Below are 17,233 nucleotides of genomic sequence, written 5' to 3'. Positions count from 1 at the left end.
CTTAATAAAAGTGTACAAATGCAACCCATGCCAAAAGGAACGATTTATTCTGCTCATTAAGAAGAACAAATCTTTCTCCGCGGTGATAATAAACTGTTCCCTGATCAATATGAACAGTTTATGTTACGCGCAAAGGAAACAAATAGGGTAATTAATAAAACTCGCTTTGTTCTCTTTATAGAGGACTTGTTTGTTCTCAAAAAGAGAACGAAAGTGAACAGAACGTACTCCCCTAGAGAAAACGTTCTCAAACAGTTCACTTTGGAACAGAATGGATAACAAATTTAAGTTCCTTTGTTGTACACCGCATAGTAAAATTGTGTTGATTATTTTGAGATTCGTTCAATAGACACAATTCCTTAAGTAGCATAAAAGAAGTATAATTCTCAAGAGTGAATGTTTTATTACAGATGTGATTTCTTTGTTAAAGTGATTAAAATTTGTGAAAAAAATGAGGAAAGTAGTTCACAAAAAAGTATAAAATCAACTACATTAAGGTAGAAATAGTATATGGGATGGTTTCACGAGAAAGCGTTTCAGGTTTGTGGGATGGGGCATTTTGCATTGCACCAACACGAAAAAAACTTCTCGTGTCCCCAAGCCTTTACATGGCTTTTGTTCGAGATGCTTATTGTTTACAAAGAATGAAGAATGAAAAGATATTTCATTGAGCATGTATTAATTTTTTTTGCGTATCAAACAAAGAACCTAATGTACAGAGAGTTAAAAAACAAATGGTAAGAATTTTTGAGTTTTGAGTTTAATGTTTTTTGGCTGGTGGGAAATCACAAACTTTGATGTCGTTGTTGAAGATCAATCCATGTGGACATTGTCTGCAGACAGGACTTCCAGCGGTACATTGGACGTAATAAGTTGGTTTGTGTGGGTATCGGAAGACAACGTAGTCGCTGTGTGGGTAATCAGCGCACAAGGATTTTGGGCCTAAAATTAAATCGAATCAGGTAAAAATAAAGAGCAAGACATCCCTTCATTTCTGAGAGAGAATAGTTAATAGTGAAAATTGCACATTGAAGGTGGCATGAGTGGCTAGAGTTAACTTCAACAAAATTCCCAGGAGTAAATTATTGACATCTTCGTTTTTTGCACCAGAGAAGAGACAACGATTCTTTACTCGAGAAGAAAAGACTTTTCCTAGATTTTATCGGCTTACTACATGTTTAACCCAAATGTAAGCCAAACCTTAATAAAAAGATTGAAATTGGTTGGAAACTTACATTGTTTTGGATGTGGTTTGAAAGCATGTGGTTTGCAATGTTTTCCTTTACACACAGCAAAAGTACGTCGAACACAAACTGAAAATTTACGGCTGAATACTTGGTGTCGTGGACATCTTTGGCAAACAGCTCTCAGTTTTCCATGAGCTCCTGGTGCACATTGGACAAAGATATCTGGTGTTCGGTGTTTATCTCCTAATCCAAAGATGGATCCCAAGGATGCACCATGACACAGTCTGTCAGGACCTAGAAGGATTTGTAAAATTTTTGATGAAGGTTTGAGACATGCGAGAAGAGGTATGGTTGTTTTACAATCATTGTATTTTCACGATTATCGTCCTATTCTCAAGAAACAAAAAAACTTTGGAAGCTTTAGAGCCTTTTTTAAGCTTAGGGAACTACAGTTGACGCTCTCCAATTCGACGTTCTACTTTTCGATAATATTTAAAGTCACTGCCGACAAGAAACTCTCATAAACGACGCTCTACTTCGATACGCCCCCTTATTCGATAAGAATCCAATTTCCCTTCGAAATCGAATTAGAGACTGTCAACTGTATTTCGAATTCGGAAGAATATGGACACTGAATTGCATAATATTGTTAATTGAGGTAATTAGTATTAGTTTTGATAATGAGATTAATACTTACATGGGTGGTAGAATTCAGCTGAGCAAGCTAAAAAAACAAGAAAGTACATTGTTTATTTTTTAGGTATCCTGCCATCAATGTTTACCGTTTCGTAGCCAAGTTTTTAAATTTCAACAAAGCTTAAACAAGCATCAGTTGACCCCATGGACATTCAAAATAACCCTCAAACCGAGCAAAATTACCCCAAACAGAGCAAGTTTACCTCCCGGACAGGACAAATTTTTCAGATTTTTCACTCCCCCCAGACACTATATCCTCCAACCCCATGTACGGACATTTTCTGGAATAGCCCTTTTCATCAAACTTACCAGCGAAGATGGCGATCAAGATGATGGTCTTCATTTTTGTTGTTTTGAGATCTTCTTGAACTTGATTCAAAAGTTGAAGTGATGATTTCAAATGAAAACACCTACCCTATTTATACTCAATTTCACAAATCTGAAAATTGGAGTATTACAGTAACTCCAATTAAAATTAATTGAATTGGAAGATTAATATAGGAAATTGGTTGTTTTACGATTTAATTTTAATCTGAAAATAACCTTAATATGTCTTCAATAGCAATTTTCTTTTGAAGGTGTGTCTTTTGTATTTGTCGTTGACGTGCTATTCTATTTGGTAATCGGATGAGTAAATCTCCTTTTTGGGGTGTGTTGTTTTGAGTTGTGTATTTTTACTTGACCGGATATAAGAATGAGCTTGCATTTTAAAATTGCATCTCATTTTGTGGTTATGTAACAAGAATGTACGGCATTTTTAAGCTGCCTCTAAAGCAAAAAAAAATGTTTGGGGATGTGCCGCTGGTCAGGGTACTTTTCTTTTCATCTCTCTGAGTCTCAGGTAGGGTCTAAAAACATCAAAATAAAAAAATCAGTCTGTCGTAGGGTCCCTTTTAAAGGGGATTCGTTCCATTCAGGGTCACTTTTTCCGCAAAATTTTAACAAAAACGAGTCCACCGTAGGGTCCATTTTTCGAACATCAGCGGCACACCCCCGTCGATCGGCAAGGGTAGTAACTCTTTCCCTGAGTACCTTATTTTCCACCTACTTCTTTTAATTTTTGATAACATAGTTTCTACCATGAACCTTTTGAAACAATTTGGGAACTTTCTACTCTCGATCCCTGTAATTCTTGTTTATTCGTTTGATGCATTTTGTATGCTTGTACTCTTGGGTATCTAATAAACGGGTGCTTGGAATAAGCGGGGTGGGTGGTGGGTGGAAATATTCTCAAAACTTAACAATCGGGGGGGGGGGGGCTAGAATAAGAATGTCCTGGGTGAAAAACTTTCGAAAATTTAATTAGCGGGGAGGACGCTTATTAGGTACCCGAGATTAGTATATTCTGCCAATTCTCCCCAGAGGGGAGAAGCTTTGAGCGTACAATTAAAGATTTTATTATACGAGAAGAATAAAATCATTAAAGTATAGCTCCGCCCTTAGTATTATTGACTCAAGGAAGGTCGTTACATATTAACAATACTTTTACTTTTGAATGGAGGATATACAACAACTTAATTTTCAAATCTTAATTGCTTTAAAATTATACTAATATTATGTAAGCAACCGATTAGTTCACTTTTTACGCAAATGAGATTATTTGATTCACCCAAACTTTTTGAAAGATTTTTTCGTTAGGCTCCTTTCAAAATTGCCATATTCCCAGGAATGATTTCCTTATTCAAGTACAAACAGGCCAGAGATTGGGCCTTAGAGAGACTAAATTCTTATGGATAATGATCACAGAAACGTTGGGTGTCCCGGGGGTACTTAGGCAAATGGAGAGTACGGTATGTGCCGCCATTAAGAGTACCTCTTTTGGATTTCCAAAGTCCCACTAAGAGTTGAGGAAAAATTTGAAAATCAAATTTCAGTCCCACTAAGGGTCGGAGAAAATTTTAACTTTAAACCCCCGGAAAAATGGAAATTTGTTCAAAATTGGTCAAACTTGTCCCAATAAGGGTCGTAAAATTGAAAAAATTTTCCTTTGTTTTTTTCCTTTTTAGGCCCGGTAAGGGTCCGAGTTCGAAAGTCGGGCGGCACCCCTCCCCCGGTCAGCTCGCAACCCTAGTACCCCCCTCGGATGGGAGCCCAAGCAACCAGAACATTCGGCAAATATCAGGGTATAATTTCATCCCATTGAAAGTGATATGACAAATTTTTTCGGGAGAAACTAACACATTTACACATATACACGTTTTTATAAAATATATTTATAAAAGCATTCAAAATTTCTGAAGCCTTCGGATGTTCTTAACTTTTTGAGTTTTAAGCCTAAAGTTTTTTTAAATGTTCTTACTTTCATCATTTTGGCCATCGAAGCCTTAAGTTCTTATATAGTTTGTTCTTATAAAAAAACGTGTATACTTTGTTCTTATGGGAAAAAACGTACAGTCATTGAAATTCTTTTTACATTGGCTCCAAGGGCTAAAAAAATTTTACACCCCTGTCTCACAGCCCCGGAGGAACTTTTTTCTTCACTGGAGATAAACATTTCTATTGAAATCCGAATGGAGATTAAATGTTATTGCTCAAAGGTTAAAAAATCCAATGGGGATGGCTTTGGAGTGCAATTTTTAAACATTTAATTTCGAGTGGGGATGAAATATAAGTCAATTTCCCGGTGGGGCTAAAATTCCGGGTCTGTGACACGGGTGTAATTTTGTGATAAAGAAAATATACTAAATGGATGAAACACTTAACTCGTCAAATTTTTCTAAATGCGGGCCCAGATTTTCATTTTATGTTTTTAGAATGTCCCTCTAGTTTTAGTATCGCCTGTAATACGCTTGTTTTTCACTTATCCCTACTCGCACTAGACGTGGGGAGGGGGGCTTTTTCTGTTCGATGGGGGGGGCTAATGTTAAAAGCTCCTGAAATAAAAAAGCTTAACATTAAAAATAACATAATTTGCCTAGTAAGTGGACCTCCGAATTTAGATTTAGATTTCGGTTTTTACCTCCACGATTCAACTTCCTTGCAAAAGAGCTCAAGTAACTCTTTGCGAGAACTAAATTTGCTGACTCATACTTCTTACAACACACCTTAAAACTTGCCTTTTTCACATTTTTTCAGTTCTCAAAAGAGATTGGTTATATAACCTCAGGGATAATAATAATTATGATTATAATTTTAATCTGAAATCTATTTAATTGCGAAAATTCATGTCGAAACAGTCTTAAAAAAATATATTTTTTTCAAGAATATAATCAGCCCAGTAATGAATTAAAGATTACTTGAACAATTGAAAACGGATGGTAAACGGATATTAGCAATACGGAAATACTAGTGAAATATAGAATGTAAATAATCAACTTGTTTTTGCAGCAAGATTTTAGCTCAGGCTTAATTAAATTGCAATTTTACGATTAAGATGCCCATTTCCTCTTGTAATGAGGGCCAATTAGCAATACCAATTTAATAGTAATCACTATAGCATTTTAATGTTATTTTCAGATTTGTGAAATTGAGTATAAATAGGGTAGGTGTTTTCATTTGAGATCATCACTTCAACTTTTGAATCAAGTTCAAGAAGATCTCAAAACAACAAAAATGAAGACCATCATCTTGATCGCCATCATCGCTGGTAAGTATTACCTTAAAGACCAAGTTAGATTCCTTCAAATACTAGCGAGTTTATGTAATTCGAGATAAATCGAAGGAAACGGTATGAAGCAAAGTTGACATGTAGCCAAACCGCTGTCTACTTTGCTCGACGACAGTAAAGACACCAAAATACTGTCGTCTTACTGTTTAGGCGATATAGAGACGTCGACTTCGCTTACCGTCGCCCTTTATATCCTCCGATACATAAACTCGGTAATGCCCAGGAAAAGGAGGACTCTCTTAGGACAAATCGTGGGTACGGGTCATTGAGTTTAAAGCCCGAAGGGCTAGAGTTCAATCTCTAACCTTTTGACGACAGATTGAATCTAGCAATTCCTTTGTTTACGATTGATATTTTTTTCGAAATTCAGCGATAAATTTTATCTGTCATTTGTATAAAAACCAGGCGAGCCGCTCAAGGCCGCGCAACTTTGGTAGGATTTGTTGGCTTCAAATCCTACCAAGGAGATTGACTTCTAGCCCTTCGGGCTTATACTTCGTGGGTACGGGTATGTGACATCCTTTACGTGACTTTCTTTCAAAAACCCGCTGATGGTCGTAAAAATCCCCACATCTGATTCTATTATCCTCTTTAGTTGATGCATAGTATAGTTGATGATACAAAAAAATTTCTTAAAGGCTCAATTCCAGAAAAATTACATACAAAGAGACAATGTCAAATCCAAAATCTAATCTTTTCATTCTTTTTCTTCATTTTCAGCTTGCACAGCAGAATACTACACCCCATGTAAGTTATTCAGTTTTTTTATCACTTGTATTCGTGATTACGTAATTCGTAATTCAGGCTTTTCATACTAAGGGATTGAAGATTTCTTCTTTTTTAAATTCAAAATTTCAGTTCAAGTGTGGGAATCATGTTATACTGTCTGTAATTCGAAGCTCTGTTGTTCGAATCTCTCTATAATTCGAATAAAAACGTTGATCCCCTCAACTGGAAAGTCATATGAAACACTTCCTGCAATCTTTCTCTAATTCGAAGAAAAAGCTCGGTCGAATTAGAGGGAGTCAACTGTAACAAACATTTTCAAAGTAGATAGAATACCTTTTATGGAAAATATTTTTGTAAAATAATTTAAACATCATTCTTTCTTTCCTCAGGCTCATACAGCTTATGTAACAACAAGCCAGATGGAGCTCTTTTCGCATTAGACGAACACCGACCTGATGTTTTTGTTCAATGTTCAAACGGAGCACCAATTTGCCAACGATGCCCACCTCACACTGAATTCAACAACAAATTCTCAGTTTGTGTCCGACGCACTGTTCCTGTTTGTAAAGGTCATGGATGTAAACCACACAAACCACATAGGCCACACCCAGAACAATGTAAGTTGAAGAAAGATGTTTACATGTTTTTAAGCTTTTTTCAAATTGGATTTTAACTTATATAGGTTAAAGCGTCTGAGCCACTTAATCAATTCCAAAAAGTTTTAAATTGAACTCCGATCTTTATAATGAAAAACAAATTTTGTTAAAATTAAACATTATTAGATGGACACAGTCAGTCATTAAAGGTACGATCATTAGTTCTAAAATCCTAATCTTGATTTAATTTTTCGATTTCAGGCCCAAAATCCTTGTGCGCTGATTACCCACACAGCGACTACGTTGTCTTCCGATACCCACACAAACCAACTTACTACGTTCAATGCGTTGCTGGAAGTCCATTCTGCAGAAAATGCCCACATGGATTGATCTTTGACAACAAAGTCAAAGTTTGCGTTTTCCCAACAGTCCAAAAACCACATGTCCCACACAAACCAGCCAAAAAACATTAAATTTTCATCAGTAAAATTTTAAAACTTTTGTAACATAATTGCCACCTTTTAATTTTTTTTAATTATCTTTAAAAGCATGTAAAGTAATACTTGAGTATTGTTTTAGTTTTTTTATCAAATAAAGAACCTTTCAAATGACAAAATAATAAAATTGTTGTTTTTATGCCTGAAAGTCACCCATAACTTTAAAGTCAGAACCCGGGCCCGGGAGTCAGACATCTGAAATTTATATTTTACTGAGCTTATTGAATCATCGGCTCTGCTGACATAGATTTTGGCCCCTAATAATTTGATTAACCAAATGAAGAGAAACCCATACGATGATGAGATGCTCCGTTCTCGTTTAATCCGGGGGGGCAAACAGGCAAATTGACCGACGGGTATGTGCGGCGGTTAAGGGTATGTTTTTCAAAATATCAGAAATTCACTGTAAGGGTGGACTTTTGATAAATGCACTGTAAGGGTGGAAATTTCAGCAAATCTGGGAAAAATTGCAAATTTTTGCTCGAAAATGTTGATTTTTTTGCTCTACAAGAGTTTAAAATTTGAAAAAATGCACTGTAGGGGTATGAATTTCACCGATTTTTTTCTGCACTGTAAGGGTGCGATTCCAAAAGCCAATTTTTTCGCCGCACATACTGTCAGTTGGTAAACCCACTGCCCCCCCCCCGGGCGTCTAATACTCGAAAGTTAAGCACCGTCCGTCCAGAATAGTATGGAGTGTCGGGAGACTTTGTTTTCGCCCTGATTGTCAGCAAAAACAAACATTTTATGACATAATCATGAGAAAATACCTAACCTCCGGCAAAAGCAGCCACCGAGAACTTTTTTTTTGAACATCTGTTTCCCTGCCCCATTTGAGCTGGACAATTTAACCTGTTTGCCCAAATTTGTGAAATCGCCATTTGGAGTGTCGAGAAGCGTGGGGGACTTTGTTTTCAGTTAGGAACCACTGGAACCTCTGTTGGATTGCACCTTTAATCAAGTCCCCAGGATGCTTTAAAGGGTCCCTTTTCAGCTTGGTGGTAATCCACGACTCCTCCTGAAAAAAATTGCCCAGCGCTTCACCAGAAGTCAGAAGTCATGCAGTAGCGCTGGTTCCATGCGCTTGGGGTCCAAAGTCAAAATTTTCATTTCACCAAATTTTGATGTTTAATGTCTTTGTTGTAGAATCCAAAAAAATTAGTCTGAAGGTCTAACTAAATTAAAATATTTTGGTGGGTCATACACTCTCAGTTTTTAAGGTCTTTATTAAGACCTTTTGGTGTATTAGTAGGTGACGATCCGCTAGCGCAGAACCCCAAAAGGTAAGCTATAGGATAGGCCATATAGTCAGGCCACAGAGTTAGGCCAGGTTTTCAACTGACCCGTTTAAGTCTTGACAATTTTCTTTTGCAAAAAACAGACCGCCCTGACAAAAGATTTTGCTCCAGGACATTCCTCCAAGACAGGAGGAATTCACAGCAAAGTTTGAGCATCTTTTTTATTTTTTTTCACTAGCATCTTTCCCATATTTAACTCTTTTGAGGCTTCAGTTTCAAAATTTATGTGCTTGATCAATTAATAAGGCTCTTAATCATGAAAATGACTATTGCGATTGCCAATTTTAAAATAAAAATTTGATAGGTCAATTTTCAACCTTTTCGAGGACTTTCTGAAAGTAACTTTTTTATTCAATTGGGCATAACTTCGACCTAATCAAGCGAATATAATAAATGACCCATCAAAATTTAAGTTTATCTTTCCTCTTTCCAATGAAAAAGGAATGGTTCTTTTAGAGTATTTTTAGACCTCGAGAAAATTAACTTTAAAGAGAGAAACTTTTTTGTGGCGCACTCGGTATATTTTCACCATTGGTAGATATTGACAATGTGCAAGATTTCAGTTTGGTCACGTGCTTTGTTGATATTTTACAGGACCGGTCCGTTTTTATTTTCCAGAATAACCGCTTATCCGGTTTTTAGTTACGCGAAATCTTAGCTGCAAGTTTGTATCAGCGATACCAAATTTTCAAGTCAATAACATTAGCATTTTCTAACCCACTAAGATACAGTAACCTAGACCTGATTTAGATAAAAAAAGGGCAAATTTAGATCGGTCTGTAAAATACACGATACCAGCAGGTGGCAAAAGATTGACCTTGTGACCCAACGAACTGCCTCACAAAATTTGATCAAACAAAACTAATAAACACCCCTGTGTCACAGACCCGGTGGACCCCCCACCCCGGTGGAAAAATGGGCTAAAAAATTGTCCCCTGTGGAAAAAATATCCTACAATTTCAACCCCACTGTGAAATTACTCTATGATTTTATCCCCATTGAAAACTGAATGTAAAAGATTCCACTCCAAAACCATCCCTAAAGGAATTTTCGAGCTGGAAACAATAGATTTTCTATCCCCATTAGCATTTTGATAGAAATTTTCATCCACACTGAAGGAAAAAGTTCTACCGGGGTTGTGAGACAGGGGTGTTAATAAGGAAAAATGTTAGAGGGGGTCCTATTTTTCATTTTCAAAAAATGATGACGTCATAATACTAGCGAAGACTTCATCGATGATGCTAAAATTTTAAAGATTTCAATTTAATTTGATAGATATTTCAAAAGTTATCAAAAAGAGAGTTGACAGGGGGATTGTCCCGGGGGAAATTGTCTGAGGGGTATAATTGTCATGGAGGTAGAATTTTATATTTATCTATTCATACGGTCGTTATCAAACCGAATGCCCCCTTCTGGTGGAAACACCCCTTTCTCAGTGACCGATTGAAAACTTCTTACACCCCCTTCTCGCAGACTCACTGGGACCCCTTCCCACTGGAAAAATTGACCAAAATATCGTCCCCGTTGGAAATTTATCCTCAAATTTTTGTCCCCATTGAAAATAATCAAAGAAACCAATGCTCATTGCTAAATGTTATGCTATTTTTCCCATCCCCACTGAATCTTCTGACTTGAAAACAAAAGAATTGAAATCCCAAGCCATAAAAGATATGAGAATTTTAATTCCCATCGAGTTTCAGTCCGTTATTTTTATCCCCACTTGCTGGAAAAAATCCTACCTGGTCTGTAAAAAAGGGGTTTCTTCTTATCCTGTTGGCACTAAGTTTCCAGCCTCATTTCCTGGGCATTATCAGCTTTTTGATTCTTATTGACAGCGCTAGATAATATTCTCTGGCGCCAATCAGTATATAAATAAAACCTGGGATACACGGGGACGAAGTTCAGAGGTTGGGTATTTTCTCATGATTATGTCATAAAATGTCTGTTTTTGCTGACAAATCAGGGCGAAGATTAGACAAGAACGGAGGATCTCATCATGGTATGGGTTTCTCTTCATTTGGTCAATCAAATTATTAGGGGCCAAAATCGAGTGAAATCTATGTCAGCAGAGCCGATGATTCAATAAGCTCAGTAAAATACAAATTTCAGATGTCTGACTAAAAGTTATGGGTGACTTTCAGGCACGAAAACAATTTTATTATTTTGTCATTTGAAAGGTTCTTTATTTGATAAAAAAACTAAAACAATACTCAAGTATTACTTTACATGCTTTTAAAAATGATTAAGAAAATTAAAAGGTGGCAATTATGTTACAAAAGTTTTAAAATTTTACTGATAAAAATTTAATGTTTTTTGGCTGGTTTGTGTGGAACATGTGGTTTTTGGACTGTTGGGAAAACGCAAACTTTGACTTTGTTGTCAAAGATCAATCCATGTGGGCATTTTCTGCAGAATGGGCTTCCAGCAACGCATTGAACGTAATAAGTTGGTTTGTGTGGGTATCGGAAGACAACGTAGTCGCTGTGTGGGTAATCAGCGCACAAGGATTTTGGGCCTGAAATAGAAAAATTAAATCAAGATTAGGATTTTAGAACTAATTATTGCACCTTTAATGACTACTGTGCCCGTAATAATGCGAATTTTAACAAAATTCGTTTTTCATCATAAAGATTAGAGTTCATATGGTGGTAATGGTGGTTGGCTCGGTGGAGTTTTTGGCCACACAGGGAAAAAAATTCTGTCAAAATCCCAATGGGGATAAAAATTATATTATTCCAAGTTCAAAAAATCCAGTGAGGTTTGTCTTTGGAGTGCTGGAATTATAGGGTATTTTTCCCACACTGCGGATGAAAGTTTGACCAAATTTTCCAGTGGGGGTGTGCTTAAATATGAAATAAGTGGGAATAGTTTGTAAATAAACGATTGTTCATAGAACAATCACCATTCTTTGATGATTTAATTGCATAAAATACCATTTGATAAAGTCTCTGGATCAATCACAAAATATAGGTGACCAGTTTTACCAAAATTTTACGCTTCGCTCAAGTAAAGCTAAATTTAGTTTCTGAGTATTTTCACTTGATTTCAAAAAAAAAGGTATTATATAAGAGTAAACGAGAATGAAGTTCAACTGCTAGATCATCGACTTCCTATCAAGTAAAATTACACGGACATACAAACACACCCCTATCTGTCAAATAGTGAATTTACTGGCTTTCATTTCTAAAAAAAACAATGTAATAATCTTGCAATTTCCGTGTCACCAAAGCCTGGAACACACGAAGAACACGCCTTCAGGGAAATTACATAAATAAATTGAAATTGGTTTTACTTACTCCTCGTAACACCTGCAATTTCCTATATTAATCCAAAAATTTAATTGAACTTAATTGAGGTACGATTTCAATACCTATATGAATTTATTTACGGTTTCGGATAAAATGTCGATTTTGGTTTTAATTTGCGTTCCGAAAATTAAAGATCAGAAGCGTGCAATTCAAAAGGGTGTTCTGAGTGATGCTATTCACACGTCGGCAAGCTCTCAACTAGTAACTTCTTGCAAACTCTAGCAAAAGTTAATTGAAGAACAAACCCATCCAACACCAATGATGAACAGGGAAGGAACAATATGTAAGGAACAGACAGTGTCAATGATAGAAGAAAGACACCCATACATAAGGAAGACCACAAGGGTAAAAGTTAAGTATATGGGTTTGTTTTGATCTTACAGATCAGATATTACTCTTCGTTTCTAGCTGGGCTTGGATTCATCGAACATGCTAAAACACATTAAGTTTTCTTTCTTTGAGAAGTTTTAAAATGAGATACTGTATCGAAATGTCCTTTTAAAATGGTCATTAGAGAATCAGGTTTAGTTCATTGATGTGTTCTAGAGAAAGATTCACGATCGCATTTTTTACAACATGTTTAAACTTTCGCTTGGAAAATATTTGATTCTACAATTCCCTCTTTCAAAGCATCAAAAACTTTATATTGTTAAATCATACTATGCAAAGTCTCTTTTTCCTTTAAAAAATTGCTCAGTCAGAAAAACAATATACTTATGGCAGTCGCAAAATATTTCTGCATAATGAACAATAATTGCACGGAATAAAACATTAATTTCTGTTCGATTTCTTTTCATGGATTAACGAGGTAGGTAACACCGCAATAACTGTCATTAGTCGAAAGATAATTGTTGATTTAGAAGGTACTGTATACGTTATAAAGGCTGTAGTTTGCAAACAGAGGAGATGTGTGAAGATGTCTTTATTTTTGGTGATAGGTAAGCTGATTTCTCAAGAACTTTGAGAGTAGACTGCACTCTCAAAATCCTTTTGACATCAAAATTTAATTTGTTAAGCTAGATCTCGTTCTTTTTGTTCACTGTTCTTAAAACTGTACGGTTAGATGTCCCAGACATGTCCACTTTTCAAAATCGAATTATTGTTCGGAATTTTCCTATCAAAATGCTTAAAATAATACATTTCGAGCCAGAAAGACATGATTTCGTATGTGATTTAAAAGGAATAACTACTGCCACTTGAAGAAATATGTAGACATAAAATGTGGGTATGATTCTTTTCGGCGGATAAAATCATCAACCTCTTACTTTTATAGTTTGATAATTTCCTTTATAAGTTCTCAAAAAAAAAAAAAAAAAATTGAACTAACATAATTATAAAGAAAATGACAAAACGGCAGGTCAGATTGGAATATATCCTTGCTTGTAGAATATTGGGGATAAAATGACTTTCGGACATATGCAATATTCATACTATGTAAAAATAATGATAATAATAACAACAAAATATAATAGACAAGAATCGATTTACTACTGTCAGCTCATATTTACGGATTGTTAGCAAATAAATATTGAAAACATTTGATATTTTTTTATAAGATTGATATCTGAAAGATTTGAACCAGAACTATGACTTGTTATTTAACTTAATGACTAAATGACGCATAAATCGATCTTCAGATTAATAACTATAAGCAATAAAAATGTAACCCCATGTTGAATCTTCGACACTAATTCATATAACCCTGTTAAAAGTTTGTCTTGGAGATGGATAAGTGCAAATTTCGAAGTAGATCTTGTACATAATTCCTTTATCTGTTTTCACCGACGTTTGCGATCTGTTGTCATTGTCATTTTTGTGAATCTCGGAATGTGGACATTTTATTGGCAAAAACTATATATTTCTAGCCAAACACTGATATACGAAGAAAACTAATAATTTTCATTGAGAATTATAGAGTACCTCCTAAGTGGGATTTGGCACTGCTTCCCAATATTCGTCAGACGAAAGGCTTACGCGCGACCTTTTTATATGAAGAATTCTATATTTTACAAATTAAAAAAAAAAAAAAAAAAATCTTTGATTTGACTGGCCCATCTCCCGATGAAGTCATTACATATAACAGGAGTAAATCATAAAATTATATGGTATCAATTGAAAAACGATTAGATGGAACGAGATCAAGGATCTAAGTAGATGCTTACGTCAAATAAGTAGAACGACAAAATGCGTTCCAGATAGAACGATTACTGTATTAAAGATATAATGAATTTCAGGCAATTCAATTTTTCAATGTTATTCTTTTTATGTTGCTTTAAAGAAAATATACGAAAATAAATTTAGATAACATGTAATGCGCACCAAAGTACAGTAACGGTGAATTCAATAAAATGAAATAGTAGTGCTGATTTATTTGATAACGGAAAATTATTTAAAACAGAAAAACATTTCACATCTTAAAGCTATTTCAAATGCAAATACTCTTGAAAGAGGCAGGAAGGGTAGAAGTCGAGGGCAGAGATGAAGAAGGGGCAGAAGTCGAGGGCAGGGATGAAGAAGGGGCAGAAGTCGAGGGTAGGGATGAAGAAGGGGCAGAAGTTGAGGATAGGGATGAAGAAGGGGCAGAAGTTGAGGATAGGGATGAAGAAGGGGCAGAAGTTGAGGACAGGGATGAAGAAGGGGCAGAAGTCGAGGACAGGGATGAAGAAGGGGCAGAAGTCGAGGACAGGGATGAAGAAGGGGCAGAAGTTGAGGATAGGGATGAAGAAGGGGCAGAAGTTGAGAGACCAGAGACAAAAAAAAAAAAAAAAAAAAAAAGGGCAGAAGTCGAGGGCGGAAGAAGGAGTAGGGGTCGGCGTCAGAAGGAAGAGGAGATAGAAGTAGGTTATTGTCATAGATACAGCTTAAAGCCAACATTCAGCCCATCTCTCGCTTATTCTAAAGTTAACGAGATGATTAATTTTGAAGGGCAAAAAGAAAATGTTCGAAATATTCTTCCAACGTATAGACAATGCTACACCTGTTGCTTTTATTTTCAGGAGATTGGATGAGAAAAGTCGTGGGGCAAACAATCGGACGAGCCGAGCAAATTGAAAACGACAGAGTTGGTATGTGTCCTAATTTCGAGATCAAGTCAAACAATGGCCGATTCAATGCCAAACCATGCGTTAATTCCGATTATAACAGACGTGAAAATTATCTGATAAGATGAATGAAAACGCAATATGCTGACCGAAGGAGGACAAAGACAAAGGAAGCAAAGGTCGCATGTAATCTGATTATAGTTGATGATAACGTTACCTATATATTTTACTAGATCATCAGGGTAGATCCCCTTCCACACATGCTCTTAGTGTACAGGCTTGGACCCGACTATTACTATTAGAATAAGTGTGAAACCTGTCTCGTAAAATTTGTGTGTCTTTTTCCTCCTATCATTTTTGAGGGGGGGTGAGTGTCTCATTTTGGAGAAATAGTAAATAAATAAAGTTATTTTCGGTTCGAAGATAAGAAAATAAATGAATTTATTTACGGTTTCGGATAAAATGTCGATTTTGGTTTTAATTTGCGTTCCGAAAATTAAAGATCAGAAGCGTGCAATTCAAAAGGGTGTTCTGAGTGATGCTATTCACACGTCGGCAAGCTCTCAACTAGTAACTTCTTGCAAACTCTAGCAACTTCGCCACAGTTCCATTAGCTATTAGTTACTTCCCTTAGCAATTTATGTAGATTTTAAGTAGACGATGATATATTATCATACATAAATAATTGTGAAGGAGTACATATACGGTGCGAGGGAGTCGGGAGGGAGTACATATACGGTGCGAGGGAGTACATTATACGGTGCGAGGGAGCACATATACGGTGCGAGGGAGCACAAGACAAAAACTATTAAATCATTGTGTATACTTTTATAAAATAAAGGTAAGTGGACAGTTAGAAGAGGATGAGGGTATCTGACTATGAAGCATAACTCGAATTTTCAATTCCTTACGGTTTCTTCCAAACAGCTCAGTTTTCAGAGGCAGTCTGGGCACCCAATTTTGACCACCGGGGTTTGGAAGTTTTTGTCCGGGGGATGTCGAAATTTCAGTTGATGATAACCTTGTGAGAATCGAAGTGTAAATGGAAGGAATGTGTTTGTGATAATAAATAAGTGACATGAGTAACGTACAATTGTATGCAAAGGATAAGAACGGGTGTATTTTTAAGCGTGTGAAGTTGATTTTTATGTAAAGATGAGTAGCTAATATTTCTATTATATTTAGTATTTGGTAAGGAAAATAAATGTATTTATTTTGAGAGGCTTGGATCCGACTATTACTATTAGAATAAGTGTGAAACCTGTCTCGTAAAATTTGTGTGTCTTTTTCCTCCTATCATTTTTGAGGGGGGGGTGAGTGTCTCATTTTGGAGAAATAGTAAATAAATAAAGTTATTTTCGGTTCGAAGATAAGAAAATAATTTCAGATTTGTGATATTGAGTATAAATAGGGTAGGTGTTTTCATTTTAAATCATCACTTCAACTTTTGAATCAAGTTCAAAGAAGATCTCAAAACAACAAAAATGAAGACCATCATCTTGATCGCAATCGTCGCTGGTAAGTTTGATCAAATGATTAAATCTTCCAATGATTGACTTATGGATTTTTTCTTGGACGCGTGATTTAAAAAATAAGATAATAAACTAATTTGTATTGCTGGACATGGGTCCTGGAAAGGCGTCTGAAGCTGGGGGGCTAATTTTTTTTTTGAAAAAATGTCGTCCACCATGATTTGGAGATGCTTGAAGAGACATGATAAACTGCCTCGAGAGCTTATTTCGATATTTTATATATATATATTGACGTTAATTTTTACTTTCTTGTTTTTTTAGTTTGCTCAGCTGAATTCTACTACCCATGTAAGTATTTAAATATCTTTCTGCAATATTCTCTTTTATCGGCGATCCAAAAAATATCTGCAATCTGATTGGTTAAAAAGAGTACAATATATCTTGTATTTTACATGTAAAAATATAAATTGACGAAAAGATGTTGTTGCATTGTAGCGGTAGCAACAATCTAACGTCACTTTGCTACAAAAGTGCCCTGCGCTTTTTTCCAACACAAAAAGTGCATTTTTTGGGTCACCGATAAACCAGTTATCAGACATTTCCTCGTACAATATGGAAATATTTTACTCGTTCCGTATTTTCCGTATATTTTCCTCGCCTAAAGGCTCGGAAAATATTGTACGGAAAAATCTCGGAACTCGTAAAATATTTCTCATATTGTACTCGCAACTGTCCGATAACTATTACCTATTAGCTTACATCTAATTATCAAAATTTGGAAATATTTGGATTGAAATTTTGA

The 17,233-nt window shown here is 35.8% G+C and overlaps 2 protein-coding genes and 1 long non-coding RNA gene across 3 annotated transcripts; 2 read left to right on the top strand and 1 right to left on the bottom strand.

Moving 5' to 3' along the window:
• Nucleotides 1-662: 662 nt before the first annotated feature.
• LOC136818029 (uncharacterized) lies at nucleotides 663-2,291 on the bottom strand. The gene is made up of 4 exons (XM_067074399.1): nucleotides 2,193-2,291; nucleotides 1,885-1,911; nucleotides 1,236-1,481; nucleotides 663-942 (listed from the first exon to the last, which is right to left on the bottom strand). The coding sequence occupies exons 1-4, from the start codon at nucleotides 2,224-2,226 to the stop codon at nucleotides 761-763; spliced, it is 489 nt and encodes a 162-aa protein (XP_066930500.1). The 5' UTR covers nucleotides 2,227-2,291; the 3' UTR covers nucleotides 663-760.
• Nucleotides 2,292-5,368: 3,077 nt separating this feature from the next.
• On the top strand, nucleotides 5,369-7,439 carry LOC136818018 (uncharacterized). Its single transcript, XM_067074389.1, has 4 exons — nucleotides 5,369-5,469; nucleotides 6,211-6,237; nucleotides 6,609-6,836; nucleotides 7,077-7,439. Exons 1-4 carry the CDS (start codon nucleotides 5,436-5,438, stop codon nucleotides 7,286-7,288), a joined length of 501 nt encoding a protein of 166 aa, XP_066930490.1. The 5' UTR covers nucleotides 5,369-5,435; the 3' UTR covers nucleotides 7,289-7,439.
• A 4,551-nt stretch (nucleotides 7,440-11,990) lies between these two features.
• Nucleotides 11,991-15,288, top strand: LOC136818057 (uncharacterized). The gene is made up of 2 exons (XR_010848196.1): nucleotides 11,991-12,856; nucleotides 14,915-15,288. It is a non-coding gene; the product is annotated as an uncharacterized lncRNA (long non-coding RNA).
• The last annotated feature ends 1,945 nt before the right edge of the window (nucleotides 15,289-17,233 follow it).

This window comes from Clytia hemisphaerica, unplaced genomic scaffold, assembly GCF_902728285.1.
Source record: "Clytia hemisphaerica strain Z4C2 unplaced genomic scaffold, Clytia hemisphaerica genome assembly, whole genome shotgun sequence".
Taxonomy (NCBI): domain Eukaryota; kingdom Metazoa; phylum Cnidaria; class Hydrozoa; order Leptothecata; family Clytiidae; genus Clytia; species Clytia hemisphaerica.
This window is presented reverse-complemented; position numbering and strand designations above follow the sequence as displayed.